Source organism: Littorina saxatilis, linkage group LG13 (assembly GCF_037325665.1).
Source record: "Littorina saxatilis isolate snail1 linkage group LG13, US_GU_Lsax_2.0, whole genome shotgun sequence".
In the NCBI taxonomy this organism is placed as follows: Eukaryota; Metazoa; Mollusca; class Gastropoda; order Littorinimorpha; family Littorinidae; genus Littorina; species Littorina saxatilis.
In genome coordinates, this window is record NC_090257.1 from 26,287,935 (window position 1) to 26,309,856 (window position 21,922).

General features: G+C 40.7%; 1 protein-coding gene across 1 annotated transcript in view; it reads left to right on the plus strand.

Moving 5' to 3' along the window:
• Window positions 1-313: 313 nt before the first annotated feature.
• The window catches only part of LOC138945383 (uncharacterized), a 27,017-nt gene continuing 5,408 nt past the window's right edge, over window positions 314-21,922 (plus strand). Inside the window, exons 1-7 of the mRNA XM_070316812.1 lie at window positions 314-781; window positions 7,014-7,153; window positions 7,923-8,139; window positions 8,437-8,582; window positions 8,888-9,380; window positions 16,026-16,147; window positions 17,293-17,389. Coding sequence (XP_070172913.1) covers window positions 511-781; window positions 7,014-7,153; window positions 7,923-8,139; window positions 8,437-8,582; window positions 8,888-9,380; window positions 16,026-16,147; window positions 17,293-17,389 — 1,486 coding nt within the window. The 5' untranslated portion in view covers window positions 314-510. The remainder of the gene's footprint in view (window positions 782-7,013; window positions 7,154-7,922; window positions 8,140-8,436; window positions 8,583-8,887; window positions 9,381-16,025; window positions 16,148-17,292; window positions 17,390-21,922) is intronic.

Below are 21,922 nucleotides of genomic sequence, written 5' to 3' on the forward strand. Positions count from 1 at the left end.
TATAACTGTGTTTAGTAACAAGAGTTTTTGCACTCAAAAACTGTTCTGGCAAAATAAAAAGCCGTTAAAGGGAAAAATCGTTCTGATAAAGATGTAGCACACAATTCGCTACTTTTTCTGATGACAGTGCCAGTGTTGCTTAGAAGAGGTTACGAATCTCGGTCGGATATATATAAATATCGTGTTAGGTTATCAAATCTCTCTCTCTCTCTCTCTCTCTCTCTCTCTCTCTCTCTCTCTCTCCGGCTCCCCCTCTCTCTCTCTCTCATAAGTGAAGTAAACCGAACTGATCGCTCACTGAAGTAAAGTAGAGAACCGTTGAATTAAGATCAGTGTGTGTGTGTGTGTGTGTGTGTGTGTGTGTGTGTGTGTGTGTGTGTGTGTGTGTGTGTGTGTGTGTAAAAGTCGACTCTTGCACTGCTGTCACCTCTACCCGCCTTTCCTCGCACCCCCTGTCGTCTTCTTGCCAGCAGAGGAGCTTGACACCGCCATGCTAGAAATGTGCTATCGATGTCTCAGATCTTGTTGAACTCAAATTTGTTGACGGTTCTTGTTGCAACAGACGTCGCAACAGTTGTGACCTACAACGGTTATTCGGCTTTTCTTGTGCCTATAAATAATCTAGCAAGACGATACGCCGGCATTCGGGCTCTCCTTGGAGGAACGGAGAAGAAGAAAAAGAAGAAGAAGAAGAGTATCCTCTACTCGGATGATCCTCTGACCATGACGTCGACTCATTTCCGGATGATCGGCGTTGCGCTGTTTGTGGTGGCGTTAAGCGGTGAGTATCACAGTGGGCATTTGCACCACAGATACCTTTATTTCTAAAATTTACTTAGAAAGGATGTACGTATAAAAATGCATTGTACTCGAATTGATCATTTGTTAATAAATATTGTCAGTAAGTACTGGGTTTGTTTTTTTTTTTTTGTTTTTTTTTTTCTTACCAGTCCCTTGCCGAAAGGGAACGAACATTCATGACCTAGGTTTGTAAGACCGTCAGTGCCAGGAGATGAGCCGTTATTTAACTTACTTAGCGCCCTAGAGGCCTCTTCAACACTTATTTCACCTTCACAAACTTTCTTCTCCTCCTCTGTCAGACGAGGGGTTTCACAATTTTGCAAAAAAGAATCTGTATCGTTATCAATGTTGATGCTATTGTCACTGTACGCATATTTGTTTTCAAAGTAGTGTTTTTGAGCCTGCAGTATGTCAAACTGATCGACTAATACATCGCCATTATCAAGCTTGATGCTGGGAAACAATTTTGCACTGGCTCGAGATTTTTCAAGGTTTAAAAAGTACTTTGTATTTTTTTCCCCTTCATCAATCCATTTCATTCTAGATCGTGTTTGGGCACTTTTTAAGCGTTCATGCTCAAAGACTTCCAGTTGAAACTTCAGTGCCTCGCGATTACGAAGCAGATTTTCATCAAGCGGTTGTTTGGCAAGTGATGATTCACACTGTGCCAGTTTATCTTGTAAGTGCAAATACTTGTTTTTCTTTAAAACAGCCAGGTTTTTGCTGTACTGAATAGTTTCGTCCCTTATCTCTAACTTAAGTAATTCCCACCGGTTTTCAGCACTCTCTGGTGTGTCTGTGCGAAGGGAAGAGTCAATAAGGTTATTCATTCTTTCTACAAATACACTGTCCTTTAACAAGGCGTTGTTGAACTTCCAGAAGCCGGGACCTCTGGTCACTTCGGAACATTTTAAAGACACAAGCACCCCCCCTGTGATCAGAGGAGGGAACAGAGTAAATCTCCGTTTCCAACACACTGTCCATTGCAGCATCGTTCAAAAACACGTAGTCGAGTCTTCTTGCAGTTAGTTTGCCGTTGCTGATTCTTGACCAGGAGAATTCCTTGCATAGAGGGTTTAGCACCCGCCACGCGTCACATAGATCGCACTCAGTAACAAAGTCGTTGAAAAGTTTAACGAGTGCTGGCGAGTGATTTTCGCCTGCGATGATGTCTAATTTATTGTCCATCACTGCGTTAAAGTCACCGCAGACTACTTTAAGATCACAACCACAATCACTAATTGTATCTGAAAGAGAAGTCAGAAAATGTTTAGTGTCAGCTAAGTTACACGGGGCGTACACATTGAAGATAGCCATTTCTTTAGTGCCAATGTTAACTTTTACCATCAGAATTCTATCAGAAATTATTTATGTGGACCATGCATGGGGAAAGTTTTTTCTCACCAGTATTACCTGGCCTCTACTATGACGAGTACCAGCACAGTACACAACCTCACCACCCCATTCTTTCTTCCACTGCTCTGCATCTTCGGGCATTATGTACGACTCTTGCACACATACAATGTCATATTTCTTTTCCTTTAACATTCTGAATATCTTTTTGCGTTTTAATGTATTCCGGAGTCCTCTAACATTTAAGGAGAACGCTTTGACACCATCTGCCATCGCTGGAGTGAGATAGTGTAAATACTAATAAAACAACTGGTGAAATCGCCGAGCCGTAGTACGTAAGTCCGTAAGCCAAAGCCGGGCCGTCGTCGTTGGGTCAGTCGGTCAGTTAGTCGGTCGGTCAGCCTTTCTCCTGGCCTTCTTCATCGTGAGAGGCCACCTTCGCCATCTTCGTCGGTGTTCCTAGCGGGCTACCAGAACGGTCCCGCTTGGGAGTGAAGGAGCGACTTCTGCTCTGGGTGCGAGCGCGGTTTCCAAGACGCCCGCGGTCAGTTGTGTGAGATATTGAGTTTCTGCTTTGTTCGCTGTTGTTACCCGCAGCCGCGGACAGCTGTTCTGGCTTCTGCTGGTCTCCTGAGGCGGAACCAGAGTTGACGTCAAGATCACAACATGGGTCGCCACTCTTGTGGCCCGTTTTTTTGCATGATCTACACACCACGTCCCCCTGACACATGGAGACATGGTGACCCGTCTCCAGACACTTTGAACAGATCACGGTCTTTTTCTGGTTTTGTTCGCGGTGATACACTTTGGCAGTGAAGAAACTGACTTTGAGTGTTTTCTCTAGTGGGGTGTTTGGTGTGGAAATGAACACAAATCTTCTCCCCGTGAGAAACCGGGTTAGTTTTCCATCAACGTCTCTGGCCCTTTCTTGTTTGATGGCTGATCGGAGTTCTACTCCTACCCTGATGAGGGCAGTTTCGATTTCAGAATCGGCCACAGATATAGGAATGTCGTCCACCCAAACTTTCGTCGAAGGTTTCTCTTCTCCAGTTTCGTTGCGCAAGATGAAGGGGTTAGTGCCTGCGACTTGCAGAGAGACCCCTCTGAGGGAAAGTCCCTTGACCAAAAGAGTGTTACGAGCCTCAGTGGAGGCAGGGTAGATTCTCCATAGACCTTTGATGTTTTGAGCACCGAGAACCCTCTCGTTCCCAGAGACCCTTTCTGCCGCGACACAAATATCGATGCATTTAGGTCGATCACTGTCACCATTTGGAATAGCACTGTTTTTTATAAAAACTGGCAGTACTTGCGATGCCATGGTTGCACCACACAGGAGTCCACAATCAAAGAAAGAAAACGAAATATCCTGTCCAGAAAATCTGCTGTGGTAGGCCAAAGGCCAAAGCCCTTGTCAAAATTCAAACACCTGCGACGAGGCCTATAACACAGGTAAGGCTTAGCCACAAAACACAACAGTCATTGAACACAGCTCACGGCAAAGCAGAGCATCGACACTTGCGACCGTCTCCGCCGAGAGTTCAGCTGCGAATGAGTAAGTACTGGTGTCACATGGCTGATGTGAACCAGTTGATTGGCTAATGGCGATGCGCTTAAAACTGTTAGCGCACTCTTTTAAATTTGTGTGTGTTTCGCTCGCTCAAAAATTCTCTTCTAATATTTTGCTCAGCTTTTTCATTCTTTCTTGTTTTCGATCTCTCATAAATTCTCTTCTAATATTTTGCACAGCCTTTTCTTCCTTTATTAATGTTGCTATCCATTAAATTCCGTTCTATTTCAGCCATTTCTTTCTTTCTGTGTTTCGCTCTCTCATTAATTCCTTATAATACTTAACTCAGCCTTTTCTTTTTTTGTTCTTTTCGATCTTTCATAACTTCCTTCCTGTTATTTTACTCAGCCTTTTCTTTCTTTGTTTATTTTGCTCTCTTATAAATTCCCTTCTTATATTTCACTCAACCATGTCTTTCTTTCTTTGTTTCGCTCTCTAATCAAATCCTTCTAATACTTAACTCAGCCTTTTCTTTTTTTGGTTCTTTTCGATCTTTCATAAATTCCTTCCTTTTATTTTACTCAGCTTTTTCTTTCTTTGTGTATGTTGCTCTCTTATAAATTCCCTTCTTATATTTCACTCAGCCATTTCTTTCTTTCTTTGTTTCGCTCTGTCATCAAATTGTTTAAGTATTTTACTCGGTATTATCTTTCTTTATTCCTTTTGCTCCCTCAATACTTCCCCTCTAATAGTTTATTCAAACTTTTAGTTTTTTTAGTTTTTTAGTTTCGCTCTCTTCTTAATTTCGTTTTAATAATTTACTGGCCCTTTTGTCTATTCAAATGTTTCGCTCTCTTATAAAATGTAAAATTGTACTCAGCCTTTTCAATCTTTCTTTGTTTTGCTCTCTAATAAATTCCCTTCTGATATTTTACTCTTCCATTTCTTTCTTTCTTTGTTTTGCTGTCTCGTTAATTCCACTAATAATTTATTCATCCTTTCCTTTCTTTCTTTGTTTCGCCCTCTCATAAATTCCCTTCTAAAATTTTACTTATCCATTTCTTTCTTTCGTTATTTCGCTCTCTCATGAATTCCTTTCTGATATTTCACTCAGCCATTTCTTCCTCTCTTTGTTTTGCTCTCTCGTAAATTCACTTCTAATATTTTACTCTTCAATTTCTTTCTTTCTTTGCTTTGCTCTGCCGTTAATTCCGCTAATAGTTTACTCAGCCTTTTCTTTCTTTCTTTCTTTTGCTCTCTCAGATATTCTTTTCTAATATTTAACCCAGCCATTTCTTTCTTTGGTTTGTTCGCTCTCTCGTCAAATTGCTTCCTTTACTCAGCCTTTTTTTCTTCTCGTAAATTCTCTTCTATTGATTTACTTAGCCTTTTCTTTCCGTCTTTGTTTCGCTCTCTCATGAATCCCCTTCTAACCTTTTAATCTGCCCTATTGTTTTTATGTTTTATTTTGCTCTCTTATGAATTTCTTTCAAATATCTTACTTAGCCTTTTCTTTGTTTGTTTGTTTCGCGCTCTCATAAAATTCATTCTAATATTTTACTCAGCCTTTTCCTTTTTTCATTTGTTCACTCTCTCAACAATTCCCTTCAAATATTTTACTTAGCCTTTTTTTGTTTTTTTGTTTTTTTGCTCTCTCATAAAATTCCTTCTAATATTTTAATCAGTCTTTTCTTTCTTTCTTTCTTTCATTTTCTCATAAATTCCCTTTTATTTTTCTTACGCAGCCTTTTCTGTCTGTCTTTGTTTATTTTGCTCTCTCATAAACTCCCTTCTTAAATTCTACTCAGTTTTTTTTTCAATCTTTGTTTCGATTTTTCGTAAATTGCCTTTTAATATTTTACTCAGCTATTTCTTTCTTTCTTTGTATGGCTTTCGCATATAAATCTTTCTAACATTTACCTTAGTCTTTTCTTTCTTGTTTTGCCTCGCTCGCTGATAAGTTCCCATATTTCATTTTACTCTGCTATTTCTTTCTTTCTTTGATTGCTCTCTCATAAATTCCTTCTAATATTTTACTCACCCTTTTCTTTTATTCTTTGTTTTAATCTCTTATAACTTTCCTTCTTATAATTTACAAAGGCTTTTTTATTTTATTTTTTTATTGTTTCGCTGTCTCATCAATTCCGTTCTTATATTTTACTCAGCATTGTTTTTCTTTCGCTTGTTTTGGTCCCTCATCAATTCCCTTCTAATATTTAATGCAGCCGTTTCTTTCTTTATTGTTTTCGTCGTCTAAAAAAATCCCTTCTTAAGGTTTACTCAGCTATTACGTTGTTTTATTTGTTCGCCCTCTCATTGATTTCCTCGTACTATTTGTCTCAGCCTTTTCGTTCTTTCCTTTTTACATTTAGTCATAAAATCTCTTCTTATTTAGCTAAGTCTTTTCTTTCTTCTTTTGATTTGATCTCTCATAAATTTTCTTCTAATATTTTACTCAGCCTTTTCTTTTATTATTTGTTTTGATCTCATAAAATCTCCTCTTATTATTAACTAAGTCTTTTCTTTCTTCTTTCGTTTTGATCTCTCATAACTTTCCTTTTTACATTTAACATAGATGACATCATCGTTGATTTTCTCTAAATTCTCTCGATGTCGAATTATTTGCATGTGACTTCCTAGCAAGCTGCCGAACATTCCATGAACATAAGTTTTTGCTACTAATTGTTTGTTTGTTCACCGGTGGGTCCATATATTGTTGACTATAACGTATTGTTTTTTCATTAAAAAAACGTATCAACAACTTACCTTTCTTGTTTTTTTATTCTGAATTTTGGAACGTTTTCAGTCTCTTTGATTTTGGATTTTTTTAAATGTAAAAAGGATAGTAAAACAAATCTTCACCAAATAAAAAGAAACGTGTTCAACTGTAAATATTATATTCCTTTTGTTTAAAATACTAATTCTGCTTCACTACCAAAGCTCTCTTCAATAGAATAATTTGTCTCATTTTATTACATAAAACTGACGAATATAACACTCGTTCTTTTCATATATCTCCCACTTATTTTACACGTTGTCATCTATATATGATTCCTGCAAGCAATTCAAATCCTTTATCTTCGTTATGTTTTTCAATAAATCAAATATAGATGTTCTTTCCCTTTTTGGGTTGCGCAATCCTCTCACAATAAGGGAACATACTGAAATGCTATTGATAAAACTGATTCATGAACTCGCAAAAGCCGTCTCATAGTCCTATAACATCCCTTCCTCAAAACCTTCAATCTAGAGCACTGTAAGTCAGTCAACCTTCAGACGTAGCAAAAGTGTTACCATGGTGTAAATACATGCATATTATTTGGAGTAATTGAGACACCTTATTACTGTACAGCGTTGGAGGCGTATCAGTGGGACGGAGGCCCTGAAGACAAGGCGAAGATCAAGGCATGTATAGGAGGCAGCGCGTCCTTCGCTTGGTCTTTCGTGACGGGACTTGGAGAGACCATGCTCGGCCGTGACTGGTGGTTTCAGGTTCGACAAATTATCTTCCACAATTTAGCAAAACTGTTATATAAGACACACAATTTGTGAGTGATGGAAACAGGTTACTAACCACATGCTCAATTGTACAAAGGTTACTACACGTACGAATAAGAATTGATGTGTTTCCTCACACAAGCTAGCGCTGTTTCTGTTGTTTTTTTAAAAGACAAAGGGTAAACAAGACTTTTCACATTAATGTCGGGGAAAATATATAATGTGTTTCTCTTTAACCTGTTTCGTCATTTTTATCAACTCACAGTTCACAACAGGTGACAATATTTTATCAAGACATTATATATCTCTCCCTCTCTCTCTCTCTCTCTCTCTCTCTCTCTCTCTCTCTCTCTCTCTCTCTCTCTCTCTCTCTTTCTCTATCTCTTTCTCTCCACCCTCTCTCTCTCTCTCTTCATTGTTCTCTCTCTCTCTTTCTCTCTCTCTCTCTCTTTCTCTTTCTCCACCCTCTCTCTCTCTCTCTCTCTTTCTCTCTTCATTGTTCTCTCTTTCCTTTCATCACCATCGCCTCACAGTCCGACTCAGCAGAAAGAATATTTATTTAACGTATAAAACGTAATATTTCAAATTGTTATACAGTAAGAGTGAAAACAGAATTAAAACAATATAACATCATATGTACGTATACAATTACATTATTTTAATAATTGCTGAGTATAGAATTTAAACATTATCACATTATAAGCTTGATATAGTTTCCGTGTCAATGGAATAAAATAAATATATCGGGCAATATTTTCCGCAGGCACCAGGCAAGGACAAGAGGACCCAGTTAGCAACGTACAAAGGAAAACATTTCTACGCGACGGACAACACACGTGTTGATTTTCTTCCCAACGCGGGGCTGTCTCTACGCTTCGCCAGACCTCAGGATTCCGGCAACTATTCTGTGCAAGTGAAACTTGAGCAGGCAAACTCGTCTCTTGCTTCCGTTTGGAGGACGGTGACGCTGTCTGTTACAGGTAATTGTTTTTGTTTTTTCACGTGATGGCTTTCTATGATGAGCAACAACTACCAGCAAGCGATGTCGAAGATAAACGAGTGTAAAGCAACGTGATTGCTACATTCATCTATTTGCATTATTATGTTATGTGTGTTAACACTTTGTATTTGTCAAAACATTTAGGACTATTTTATTTCAAAAGCCAATGTAACCGTCGTGGATCAACTGTGGCAGGAAAATGAAAATTAAAAGTGCGTAGTTTATAATGTACTGTGACAGCGGTCATATAAATTAGCACATTCACTGTTCGTTGCAGACAGACCCCTAGCTACACAAGATGACGCCCTCCGCCTCACACTGAGTAACGCGGTTCGGGATGACGTCACAGAGGACTGGACACTGCAGCTACACTGTGGTCAATTTGTGGACCTTGGTCATCCCCCTGTAGATGTCGTCTGGAAGGTGTGTATGTGTGTGTGTGTGTGTATGTGTGTGTGTGTGTGTGTGTGTGTGTGTGTGTGTGTGTGTGTGTGTGATGTTTCATATTACTAATGTGGCATTTATTTTTCACAGTGGAAACACAGCACGGCCTCAATCGACAGAATGTCAACTTATTTCAGATCATCTGAGGACAGTACATGTACATGCTTTCAGTTCTTTGTTTTGACCACTTGCTTTCTGCTTTGTCGTTCCGTACTAGTTGTCTATCTTACACCACCGTTGATTTTTCGAAATTTTCTCCATGTCGAACATTGATTGTCTGACAGACCCCATCAGGTGAGGTGAGGAAGAGCAGCTACCGGGACAATGGCACGTTTGTCCTGTCGCTGTCCAGCCCTATCCAGAGAGGTAGCTATTCCTGTCACCTGCCCCCTTCTGCCCCCGCTGCCCGCTGTCTGACCGCTACCTCGCTGCGGAAAGCTGCAGCCCAGCTCTACGTAGGCAACAAGGACGTCAGGTTGTCGTTCTTGGAGGCCCGCCAGAGGGAGATAGAGCAGGTGAACAAAGACCAGAATGGAACCATAGAAGACATGATGCAAGTGATCAAAGACCAGAATGGAACCATAGAAGACATGATGCAAGTGAACAAGGACCAGAATGGAACCATAGAAGACATGATGCAAGTGATCAAGGACCAGAATGGAACCATAGAAGACATGATGCAAGTGAACAAAGACCAGGCGATGCAACTTCAGGAACAAGGCCTACACCTGAACCAAACCATATCAGAGATGACCCAACAGTGCATTATGAGAGCTCGTGAGTACATACAGAGAAAACCTTTCACAAAAGATACCAATAACTTTTAATAATTAAAAAAGGAAACACGGGTTATAAGACCATTTGTTTAAAGAATGTGTTGGTAACAAAACTGTCGACCATTGGTTTGCTGCTGTGTCTGGTTGAGGAGTTGATATGTGCTGGCTTACCTCGATGTCTTTCATTTGCTTGAGGTCGCATGACAGCGCTGTGTAAATGTATGGGTGTGGTGTGTGGGTGAGGGAGGGTCTGTCAATGTTTTTGTATATGTATAGGTTACATCACGAGTTTTTTTTTATACGGCTTGTATTTCAGTCAAGAACCCAGCGGATGAACATCAAGGGACACGTGAGCCTCTGGCGAGTGAATCCTTTTGATATTTGCCCTGGGTCTTGACTGAAATACAATCCATTCAGAAACATCACGAGTGTTGTAACCTGTATATCCCTTGAAGACCCAAAAGTCAAAGTGCGATGGAAACATTAAGTTTCAGTTGTCTGTTCAGATGAGGCACTGAGGGCTTAACCTCATCACATTAACAGCTATTGTGTTTTGAGCGTAGCAATATGGTCCGATATTTAGACGAGACAAGTATAATGCCGACGAGTCGAAGACGAGTCGCATTATACTTGTTCGAGTCTAAATATCGGACCCTATTGCTACGCTGAAAACACAATTGCGATTATGTAGCTGTTATGACCTTGATTTGTTGTTCCAAACTTACAAAATGACAGTTTTTGCGTCGATGCGTTGATCTCAGGTTTTGATAGCAGACATGTTCGCGCAGACATGCACACCGCTACACGCTTTCTGACTTTAAAAGAAAAACTGACTCCAAGTGCATTCGATTTCACAACACAGTTGTTGAAACAGCTTTTTATTAGTTTATTTGTATGCAACAAACAGAAGTTTGAGGTTTTTAATTTTGAAAAAGGCTAATAATGAAGAAAATCAAAACATAACATCAACGGAAAACTAGAAACAACTGAAGAACTATAGGAAACAAGAAGGGGTGAAGAAGAGATAATGGAACAGCCATTTCGAACAACGCGCGGCGACAGCAAAGTTTTCAGTTTGTGTCAGGCAACTGACCTCACAGTCACACAGGCACACAAAAACGGCTGTTCCGTTTTACTCCCCTGTTTGTATTACATCTTTTGACTTTGGGCATTTTGTGGTGTTTAGGGACAGAAAATAATTGGTTTAGTTCTGTTTCATCGGGAAGTTAGCAGAAAAGGGTATGCTATCGACATTTGAAAAGCTGAAAAACATTTCCGAGAAGAATTTCAAGTTGTCAGTGTATGCTGTTGTCGATAGAAACATCGCCGCGTGGTACAGATGGGTAAACCGGAACCATGCGTCTTTGTTATTGACAATATGCTTTTGGATATTGAGAAAAATGGCCGACTTCCGTAGCATTATGCTTTGATGATCGGAAGAGACCATCCAATCACAGCCCCCGAATTCCCCCACGTGTTCATCAGAATAGCTATATAACTTGATCAATGACAAGTTGGTGCATAATGGCGGCGTCGCTGTCCCTGTCAGTTGAAAGCCTCTTACACTGATTTGACTGAATACCTAGTGGTTATACACATGCATCTGCTGAGATCTTGGACACCTTCATCATCAATAGAGCCTACTGCACCGCAGAAAAGCTAGAAATACTCGCAAAATGCATGAAACTACCTGTCCAGAGGACTCTTGTAGCCGATGATGTACCGATAAGAGCGTGTGTAATAATAATAATAATAATAATAATAATAATAATAATAATAATAATAACATGGGAGATTTATTGAGCAATGACGTTCTCGAAGCGCTTTACGCTTGACGTTCTCGAAGCGCTTTACAATGAATTGGTGAGAGGTCAAGGCAGGTGAGGTAGCCCGTACGTTGAACATCTCTCATGCTGGGTAGTTTTGTGTTTCTATAACTCACCGAACTCTGACATGGATGACAGGATCTTTTCCGTGCGCACTCGGTCTTGTGCTTGCGTGTACACACGAAGGGGGTAAAGTCACTAGCAGGTCTGCACATAAGTTGACCTGGGAGATCGGTAAAATCTCCACTTTTAACCCACAAGGCGGCAGCGACCTACGGGACTCGAACACACGACCTTCCGATTAGGAGGCCGACGTCTTACCACCACGTCACTGCGCCCGTGTACCGAAAAGAGCACGCCTGTGACATCTTAGGCATGACTGTAGCGTGAAAATATTGGCAGTGTAGGTCGGACGGATTGGGTTTTTAACGATTGCTAGTTTGACTTCTGTTTTACTGGAGAGAGCCGGCTAGAATTATCATGTTGATCACAAGAGAAAAATAGAACATCGAAAACGAGGAAACAAATAACAGTGGACAATTAGGTCCCCGAAAAATGACGCGATGGACGCCAGACGTCATGACATCTACGATGCTGTGATGATAGTCTCGGCAGATCGAGACTAAAACTGAGCTCACTGAACAACTCTCGCGCAAGTTCTCAACACCGTGGTATTCCCAGGCACATCTAGTCGACTGGTACATGTGCACTGTGGAATGTCAAGTCGACAGAAAGTAGTGCACCCACTGTTTCTTGTGTTATAAGAGTAAAATTGATATACCATAATGGTATAACAATATAGTACTCTTAAAATACAAGAAATATACCCATAGTAGATTTACAGAGACAAAGAAGGGAGGTCATGGGGTATATACATTTGTCATCATTTTCACGAGTTCTCATTCATAACCAGCTGGGAAATAAAAATCTCAGGTTACCCATGCAATAAATCGAGGTGGTGAATGGGTTTAAGCTTTCAGTTAAACAGTGGATTGTCAAAATAAAAGCCAACCAGGCTGTTTGTTTGATTTTTGGAACCATCGCGGTTTTGAATTCGTGTTTCCGATGACAAAGACTGTAAAAGTACTAAACCGTTCACTCTCAAAGACTCAATCAGTGTTGATAATCATGCAACTAATCTGTGCAATCACACAATGTACAACGAAAGGCTTAAAACACTAAAAAGGAAGGGTACATGCTAACAAGTGACTGACCTTGCAGATAGGATGGCACCCCTGTGCATTTTTAGACTCCAAGAAAAGCGACGTAAAGTTTACGTTTGACATCACATTTTCAATTATGACGCGATCGATTGAACTTGTGACCTGTTTTGAGGCCATGAACTGCATTCTCAAAATCCGCCTCCCTTTGGGTAATCATGCGTACCGTCGCACCACCAAAATAGTCAGGTCGTCATTTCCCGATTTTGACCTTAACCCCTCAAAAAATACCTCGGAGAATGTTTTGACTGTTTTGAACTCTGTGATGTCTGTAGATTACAGATCCGACGGATGACACTCTGTCATCCTTGGGCATTTTGATGTATTCAAGATGGCGGACAAGATGGATTCCAGACTGCAAAATAGTCGAAACTGCATGCTATAAACTAGCAGAACTGTATTTATTTATGTTTTCCGGGAGATAAAACGGGAGTTAATATGCATAACAACAGTTACATGATTAGCAGACACTATAAACCGAATGGCTGGTCCGTTGAGGGACCGTTAAAACTGGTTAACGGAGCAGGATGATATAGTTAGTTTTAGCAATATATTTTTTCAGTTACAGCTAATGGTTTAAGCTTATATGTGTTGTAGGCTTTGATTACTGTTGCACTTTGCTTGACCTTCATCGCATTTCAAGGTCATATGAATGTCAAATGTTCATTCAAATGATAAAGGATTATACTATTTTTGAAGATAAAATGACGAAATGTGTTCATCTTCTTAAAACTTGCCATGAATAAAAACGTTCACCAACACTGAAGGTCACACGTTTTCAAGGTCAAACAATTTCAAGGTCATATATTTTAATGTCTGCAAAACCATCACTTAGCACGTGCATCACTACAAAGATCACTGTCAAGAAGACGAAGCTGAGAATGTATGGCCATGTAACAAGAACAGGCGGGCTCTCCAAGACCATCTTACAGGGTATGGTGCGCGGAAAGAGAAGATAGAGAAGACAATTTTTTGAAGAGAGGGACAGATATCATTACAGAGTGGATTGGGAAATGTTTTGCAACTTCCCAAAAATTGCTCACAGCCGCCAGAGGTGGAGACAGCTTATGAAGCGCTCGTCGTTGAAGTGACCCTACCATCCTGGTGGGTTCCAGAATGAATGAGTGACTTGGTCGGTGAGCAAGCAGATAACAACTTAATCCTGGAAAAGTGGCTGTAATACCTAGAATAACTTAAAGTTATCTTGTGCTCTTTTTTTTAAGAAGATCTAGTCAGGTGAGGAATGTATACATCAGACGAAAGGCCTTGTAAGGTGTCACAGCGCCAAGCGATTCGGCATATGAAATCCCTTTTGACACCATATACACAGTGTTGTGTCAGTTAGTGACGCCCCGAGGAGGTGTATTAGGCGTCATGTCAAGAGGCTAAACCTGATGTACCATGTCTCACATACAAAAGACCTCTATCTCATAACGTAAAGGTCATGGCGACGAACCAGGGATACTGGTTAGTATGCACTTTACCTCGCCGATGACCACACAGGATGATGTGTAGTTTACCACTCCAGATGACCAGGCGGGATGACCACGCTGGTTTACCACACAAGATGACATGGTCATGCAGTGAGTTTCCAGTTTGAGGGCAGCCACCATCGATCCTTTTTTCAATTGCCGAAATGGTAGCGGATGACTATGCCTGATGACCAATAAATGACCACGCCCGATGATTACGCAGGATGTCATGTAGATTACCAGTACGGGTGACCGGTGAGAATTGCCAGTGCGGATGACCAGTGCAGATGACCATGAAGGATGACCAGTGCGGATTACCGGTGCGGATGTCCAGTGCAGATGATCATGAAAAATGACCAGTGTGGATGACGAGTGCGGATGATTAGTGCGGATGACCAGTGCAGATTATCATGAACGATGACTAGTGCAGATGACCAGTGCAGATGATCATAAAGGATGACCTGTGCGGATGACCAGTGCAGATGATCATGAAGGATGACCTGTGCGGATGATCATGAAGGATGAATAGTGCGGATGACCGATGCGGATGATCACAAAAGGATGACCAATGCGGATGACCGCAAAGGATGACCAGTGTGGATGACCGATCCAGATGACCAGTGCGGATGACCGGTGAACGTGACTGTTGCCCAGTGCGGATGACTACGATGGATGACCAGTGCGGATTTGTGCAATTTCCAAGGAGTAGACATCGACATAAGATGGCACACGCACATTGACCGACTGCGCAACCACAGCATGCTGTTGCACATGGTAAATTTCTCCACAGCCAACCTTCAAAATTAGCATGACTTCAGTTGGTGTAGGTTCTACTCCAGGCGGTTTTCTGCCCATCCTACAACCACCCGAAGTCAACTGGATCAAGATTTGGAAGATCCCCGTAGAATTGCAATACAGCCCTTTTCAGATGGACGTTCAGCAATGGGCTGATGTGGGCGGTAGTTTTTGATTTATGTGGACTGGTGCTTGGAGGTTCTAGCTAGCCAGGTTTCATATCTCTCACGTGATATGTTGGTTGAGATTTTGCACCTGTAGCACTCGCTTACAAACTGCGACATTTGCTGAAAGACTTCACCGATTTTCACGCATGGATCTTCTGCAGAGAAATCAAGCACTCCTACGAACACACTGGTTAATGAACAGCTGTCACCAGATGGCATACGCTTCCCTCTAAAATAGCTCTATCGTCTGGTAAACAATCAAATCGGAGAAAACTAGTCTCTCACGATGTTCTTTGATCATCGCCCGCCATTTTGTAAGATCAATTTACAAGTTTTATCTTCGACAGTGAAACCTGTGCTTTGGAACACCATACGCACTAATCGCAAGTCCACGAATAACACAGGTTTCACGTCTTCTCAGCCTGGATGTAATTCCATACACACTCATGTGCAAATTGTTTCCATTTAGCAGAATGAAACACGTCAAAGGCCTTTGTTTTTTGTCTTGGAAGAGGAGCTCAAGTTCGGACACGGACAACACTACAGGCCATACTGTACGTGTCGTCATATTACTCATTACGTTTTCCCGACGTCATGAAGTTATGACGCCATTCTAGCCCTTTTTTCTATGGAATGCCTTTTGTGTCTAAACAAAAAAATCAACATTTGCTAATTTTCCTATAATTAATTTTGTCTCAATTTGCCCAAGGATTTAAAGATGTCATCCTGCGGATTTGTAAACTTCAGGAGTTAAACTACCCAAAACCATTAAAACATTTTCCGAGGTATTTTTCAAGGGGTTATTGCCCTGCCGTAAGGACTAAAATGATGACAAAAACGATGTTTGCTGGCTTGTTGTCAGACCAGCATTTTGTTGTTGGTCCTCTGGGAGCATATAGCCTTTTGTAACATATTTATCAACCGCGGCCTTCGGCCTTGGTCGATAAAGATGAAAGAAAAGACGATTATGGTCCCCTCGGAGCAACACAAAAGCTGGTCTGCCAACAATTAAGCCACCAAACTTTTTTTTTTTTGTATCTTCTAAACTGCAACATTAGGCTCATTTATTAACCGCAGGTAATAAACTATTCTGAATTCTGAATGTTTGGATTGTCATAATATATTCATGAGTTTGTTTTGTTCTATTCCCCCCCCCCCCCCCCCAGGTAATACCAGCTGTGTGGACTGGTTGAGTCTTGACCCTCTGAGCGGTCTCCGCACAGTATGTGTGTCAGGAGAACCAGTCACTGTGTACTGCGATCAGACCACGGACAACGGAGGATGGATTGTAAGTATGTGTGTGTGTGTGTGTGTGTGTGTGTGTGTGTGTGTGTGTGTGTGTACCCATGTTTCCACAGGTTTGGTTGCCTAAATCACCATAAGGCAACTATCCACACGTGGATGGCAACCTAAACTCTGGATGGCAACCTAATTGTGTGGATGCTCGCTTCATTTAACACCGTTAAATTGACTTTTTTGACGGAAAGAATGTCATAACAATGTTCAAAATGACATTCTTTCCGTCCTCTATAGGCGACGAAATAGGTCAAATTTTGTGCATTTTTTAGTGCAAAATTCTTCGATGCCGGAGCGAGTACTGCACCCAGTGCTGTTGTAGTGCAAGTGCACTAGAAAGGCACTACACCCAGTGCCGCCTCTTAGGTAACCATCCACACTTTAGGTACGTGTGTGTGTGTGTGTGTGTGTGTGTTACTGCATTGTATTCGTAATCCGAACATTTATATTTATGCTATGTTGCCTCTGAAAATGTGCTATACTTAAAGAGAATGGGTTATTGCCAATGAGGTCCTATGTTCGCATGCCTGGCGGAGACCAATGTGAACCGTTCGGTCTTCGATTTCGGCTAACCAAGCCTTTGAAGTATGGATGACTGATCTCGGGTTTTCAGTGTTGATCTCTTAGTTTCAGGTCGAAAGATTGACACAATGATCTAATATTATATCACGCGACTTTTTTCTTACAGAATGATTTAGCTGTTTAATGGCCAATTCTTGGTGAAACAACTCTGTTGTGCAAACATTTTTGTCCAGAATACGTGAATAATGAAATCTTCTTGCACACTAGACCTCAAAACGATACAATTAATGAGATACGACACCGATTGCAAAAAACAGGATGATTCTTCTTGACCCTCTCATCTAAAATGAAATCTTTGACGATAAAAGCGAAGTGAAGTCCGAACAGACGCCATAAATGCGTATAATGTCGTCACGTAAAGGTTCTGTCACTTCTTATGTATGTCCAAGGTAAATGACAAAGAATGTCTAGAATTGAGTTTGTCTTGGTGACTTGTTGTCATTTCAGCAGAGAAAACTTAATCGCAAGGTCACCGCCAAGCTGTACAGGTATCAGTGTCGTATAAAAGGTTGGATATTTGCACCCTCGTAAGTATGCTTACACCGCCTTTTTCAGGTTTTCCAGAGAAGAATGGACGCCTCAGTGGACTTCTTTCGGGATTGGACGGACTATCGCAATGGGTTTGGTGACCTGGAGGGCAACTTCTGGCTAGGTTCGTTATAAATGATTCAATTGTATGTAAATAAATTGTCTAAAATCGCTGGGTTTTCCAGTAATATACAGAGTGGCCCGCTCAAAAATCAACCCACAAAAATCCTAATAACATCTTCATCGGTTGACCGAAATACTCGCTGAAGCTCGTATTTTTCATGATCCGCTAACTTCGACCATTAATGTAAATATTCACTGAGACGAGGCTTGCATCCAATGTATTCCTCCTTTCTTGAGATTTTCAAAGAAAAACTGTGTTTTTGTGCCACAGTTTAATCGAGTTCTAATTACTCTGCCAAATCAAGGGATTTATGCGCGGTTAAAGAGTTCAATGAAAATCATTCAATTCTGCGAACACTTAACATCAGTTTATTTGGGTGGGAATAAAATCAAGTACATAGTTATGCTCTTTTTCTGCTAAGGCGATAAAGGCAGATACTTTTTTTTATATTTTGATATCGCGAAGAAATTTGTTTACGTTGTATTGAGTAGCAGACGAACTTTTGCACCCGTGTTCAAACGTCAAATACGGTATGAAGTTCAATTTTCTGAGTCAAGACAGTGTATTGAACCGGTTCGTTTTCTTGACATTAAAGGATATATGCATTTGATTGTATGTGTTCTGTTTATGAAATGAAATATATTTGAGGATTGACCGACAAATTGCAGTCTTTTTGTCGAAGATGCCGATGTGTCGAAATCTGGAAGGGATACAACTCTAGTCTCTACACCGAGTATGAGAGTTACTTGCCTTGAAAGCTTCGCGCCGATGGTTCAGTTGTACAAGTTAGATTTTGATTTGGATTTCATATTGGATTTCGATTGTTCAAGACTGTAGTTGTTAGTTTAAACGCGGTATGCTTGTGTTGTCTCTCTGGAGATTTATACTTCGTACATTTGAGCATCTCAACGCATATGCTATCGAGGATTCAGATAGGTTGCTGGGAGGTTATTTGGTTGGTTGCTGGGTGTTTATCGCTTCTTTACATCTGTAAACTGCGAGGGCGAGTTATTTTCGGTAACTACCCCGCAACCAAACAAATAACTCGCCAACAACAGCACGAATCCTCGATAGCTCACGGGTTGAGAAGCTACACTTTGTGGAAACAACTTTTGCGACTGAAAAGTTCCGAACGCTCTGATGTACAAAATATACATCTCTGGAGCAAATAACACAAACCATACCTCATTTAAACTAACAACTACATGTTTCAACACACGAAATCCAATATAGAATTCATGAGTTTGGTTGTTATTTGAATCGGAATTTACCTTGTACAAAACCGATACAAAATGTTTTTACTACGCGAGTAGTTCTGAAGGCAAGTAACACCCCAATCACACACACACGCCGCTTCTACTACGTTGTAAAATTGTCCGAGAGCGTGGCCAATCGTGGGCCAAACGTGGGAGGATTTCCTTGGGCGTGGTTTGATCGGGATGGGGTCGGGAAGCTGCACGCTCTCCCCACGCTTGCACAAAAGCCGGGTAGTGGCCCACAGAAAGCGTGGCAAATTCTTATTAAGAACGTAGCGGGAACGCCATTAGGGAGATTTAAGAAACGAAACGTTGGGACGTTTCGTTTTGAAGTTGTGGTAAACGTCATTATTTCGGGGGTCTCTCGCTGGAAAGGTGAAGGTCAACTGAAACGGAACGTGGAACGTCAAAACGCAGTCACGTTTTCCACCCCCAAAAAACGAACAATATTTCGTCAACTTTTGTGAGTATTTTTGCACACTAACAGTTTTATTTGTTGGCCATTTTATGCATTGCTAGATTCATCAACCCTTTCACAGTCTTTCAGCGCTGAGAATGTGTTCATTGGAGGTAGACAACTGTTGTGAACTGAAATATTTTGAAGGGTGCTGATCCTGGTACATTTATCCAACTTCATGGTGAGAAAGCAAATGGCGAAGCAGAAGTAGGTCATCGCATCGAATTTTTATTCTGGCTTCGTATGTGATCAGGTGCATGAATTGAAAAATGTGAAGCTCTTGTGCGTGCAATGCGAGTATGTCAATCCTTTATTGACTCGTGGAGTTGAAATTATGCCATGCCCAGTCAGCGGATCATATCCTGCCATGCCCGGCCTTTCATTCCGAAACGAAACGTGAATACATCTAAATCTTGTCTGCGGCCTATGCCGTCTCGTTACACGTTCCGTTTCGCGGGGTGACTCATTCACCAAACGAAACGAGCTGCAAAACGAAACGTGCTGTTTCTTAAATCTCGCTAATATCGTACAAGCAGCGTGGTAGCATCGTGGTGAGATATCTGTAATCGTGATAAAACCACCAGCAGGTCTGTTCATTTTCGAAGGTGGGTACGTATAATCGCCGTTAAAATCCAGCACATGGCAAATAACAACAAGTCGCGTAAGGCGAAAATACAACATTTAGTCAAGCTGTCCAACTCACAGAATGAAACTGAACGCAATGCAATTTTTCAGCAAGACCGTATACTCGTAGCATCGTCAGTCCACCGCTCGTGGCAAAGGCAGTGAAATTGACAAGAAGAGCAGGGTAGTAGACTAAATGTTTTAACGTAGAGGGGAGAATCGAGACGAGGTTCGTGGTGTATGTGTGTGTGTGTGTGTGTGTGTGTGTGTGTGTGTGTGTGTGTGTGTGTCTGTCTGTCTGTCTGTCTGTCTGTCTGTCTGTGCGTGTGTGTGTGTGTAGAGCGATTCAGACTAAAACACTGCACCGATCTTTATGACATTTGACATGAGAGTTCTTGGGTATTATTATTATTATTATTATTGTGATCATTTTTATGCGCCTAATCTAGATATAGCCCTAGGCGCTTACATATGATAACCCCAGACGTTTTTTTCATTTTGTTGATAAATGTCTTTGATGACATCATATCCGGCTTTTCGTGAAAGTTGAGGCGGCACTGTCACGCTCTCATTTTTTAATCAAATTGGTTGAAATTTTGGTCAAGTAGTCTTCGACAAAGCCCGGACTTTGGTATTGCATTTCAGCGTGGTGGCTTAAAAATTAATTAATGACCTTGGTCATTAAAAATCTGAAAATTGTTAAAAAAAAATTCTTATAAAACGATCCAAATTTACGTTTATCTTATTCTCCATCATTTTCTGATTCCAAAAACATATAAATATGTTATATTTGGATTAAAAATAAGCTCTGAAAATTAAAAATATAAAAATTATTATCAAAATTACATTTTTGAAATCAATTTAAAAACACTTTTATCGTATTCCTTGTCGGTTCCTGATTCCAAAAACATATAGATATGATATGTTTGGATTACAAACACGCTCAGAAAGTTAAAACAAAGAGAGGTACAGAAAAGCGTGCTATCCTTCTCAGCGCAACTACTAAACCGCTCTTCTTGTCAATTGGGCGGGGATATAGCTCAGTTGGTAGCGCGCTGGATTTGTATTCAGTTGGCCGCTGTCAGCGTGAGTTCGATCCCAGGTTCGGCGGAAATTTATTTCACAGAGTCAACTTTGTGTGCAGACTCTCTTCGGTGTCCGAACCTCCCCCCGTGTACACTACATTGGGTGTGCACGTTAAAGATCCCACGATTGACAAAAGGGTCTTTCCTGGCAAAATTTCTTAGGCACAGTTAATAATTGTCTACCTATACCCGTGTGACTTGGAATAATAGGCCGTGAAAGGTAAATATGCGCCGAAATGGCTGCAATCTACTGGCCGTATAAAATTTCATCTCACACGGCATCACTGCAGAGCGCCTAGAACTGTACCCACGGAATATGCGCGATATAAGACTCATTGATTGATTGATTGATTGAATTTCTCTGCCTTTGCCATGAGCATGAGCGGTGGACTGACGATGCTACGAGTATTCGATCTTGCTGAAATATTGCATTGCGTTCAGTTTCATTCTGTGAGTTCGACAGCTACTTGACTAAATGTTGTATTTTCGCCTTACGCGACTTGTCTGTTTAAACTTTCTGAGCGTGTTTTTAATCCAAACATATCATATCGATATTTTTTTGGACTCAGGAACCGACAAGGAATAAGATAAAAGTGTTTTTAAATTGATTTCGAAAATTTAATTTTGATCATATATTTTATATTTTTAATTTTCAGAGCTTGTTTTTAATCAAATAATAACATATTTATATGTTTTTAGAATCAGAAAATGATGACGAATAAAATGAACGTAAATTTGGATCGTTTTATAAAAAAATTTTTTTTTTTTTACAATTTTCAGATTTTTAATGACCAAAGTCATCAATTAATTTTTAAGCCACCAAGCTGAAATGCAATACCGAAGTCCGGCCTTCGTCGAAGATTGCTTGGCCAAAATTGAAATCAATTTGATTTAAAAATGAGGGTGTGACAGTGCCGCCTCAACTTTCACAAAAAGCCGGATATGACGTCATCAAAGGTATTTATCAAAAAAAAGAAAAAATGTCCGGGGATATCATTCCCAGGAACTCTCATGTAAAATTTCATAAAGATTGGTCAAGTAGTTTGGTCTGAATCGCTCTACACAAACACGCACACACACACACACACACACACACACATACACACACACA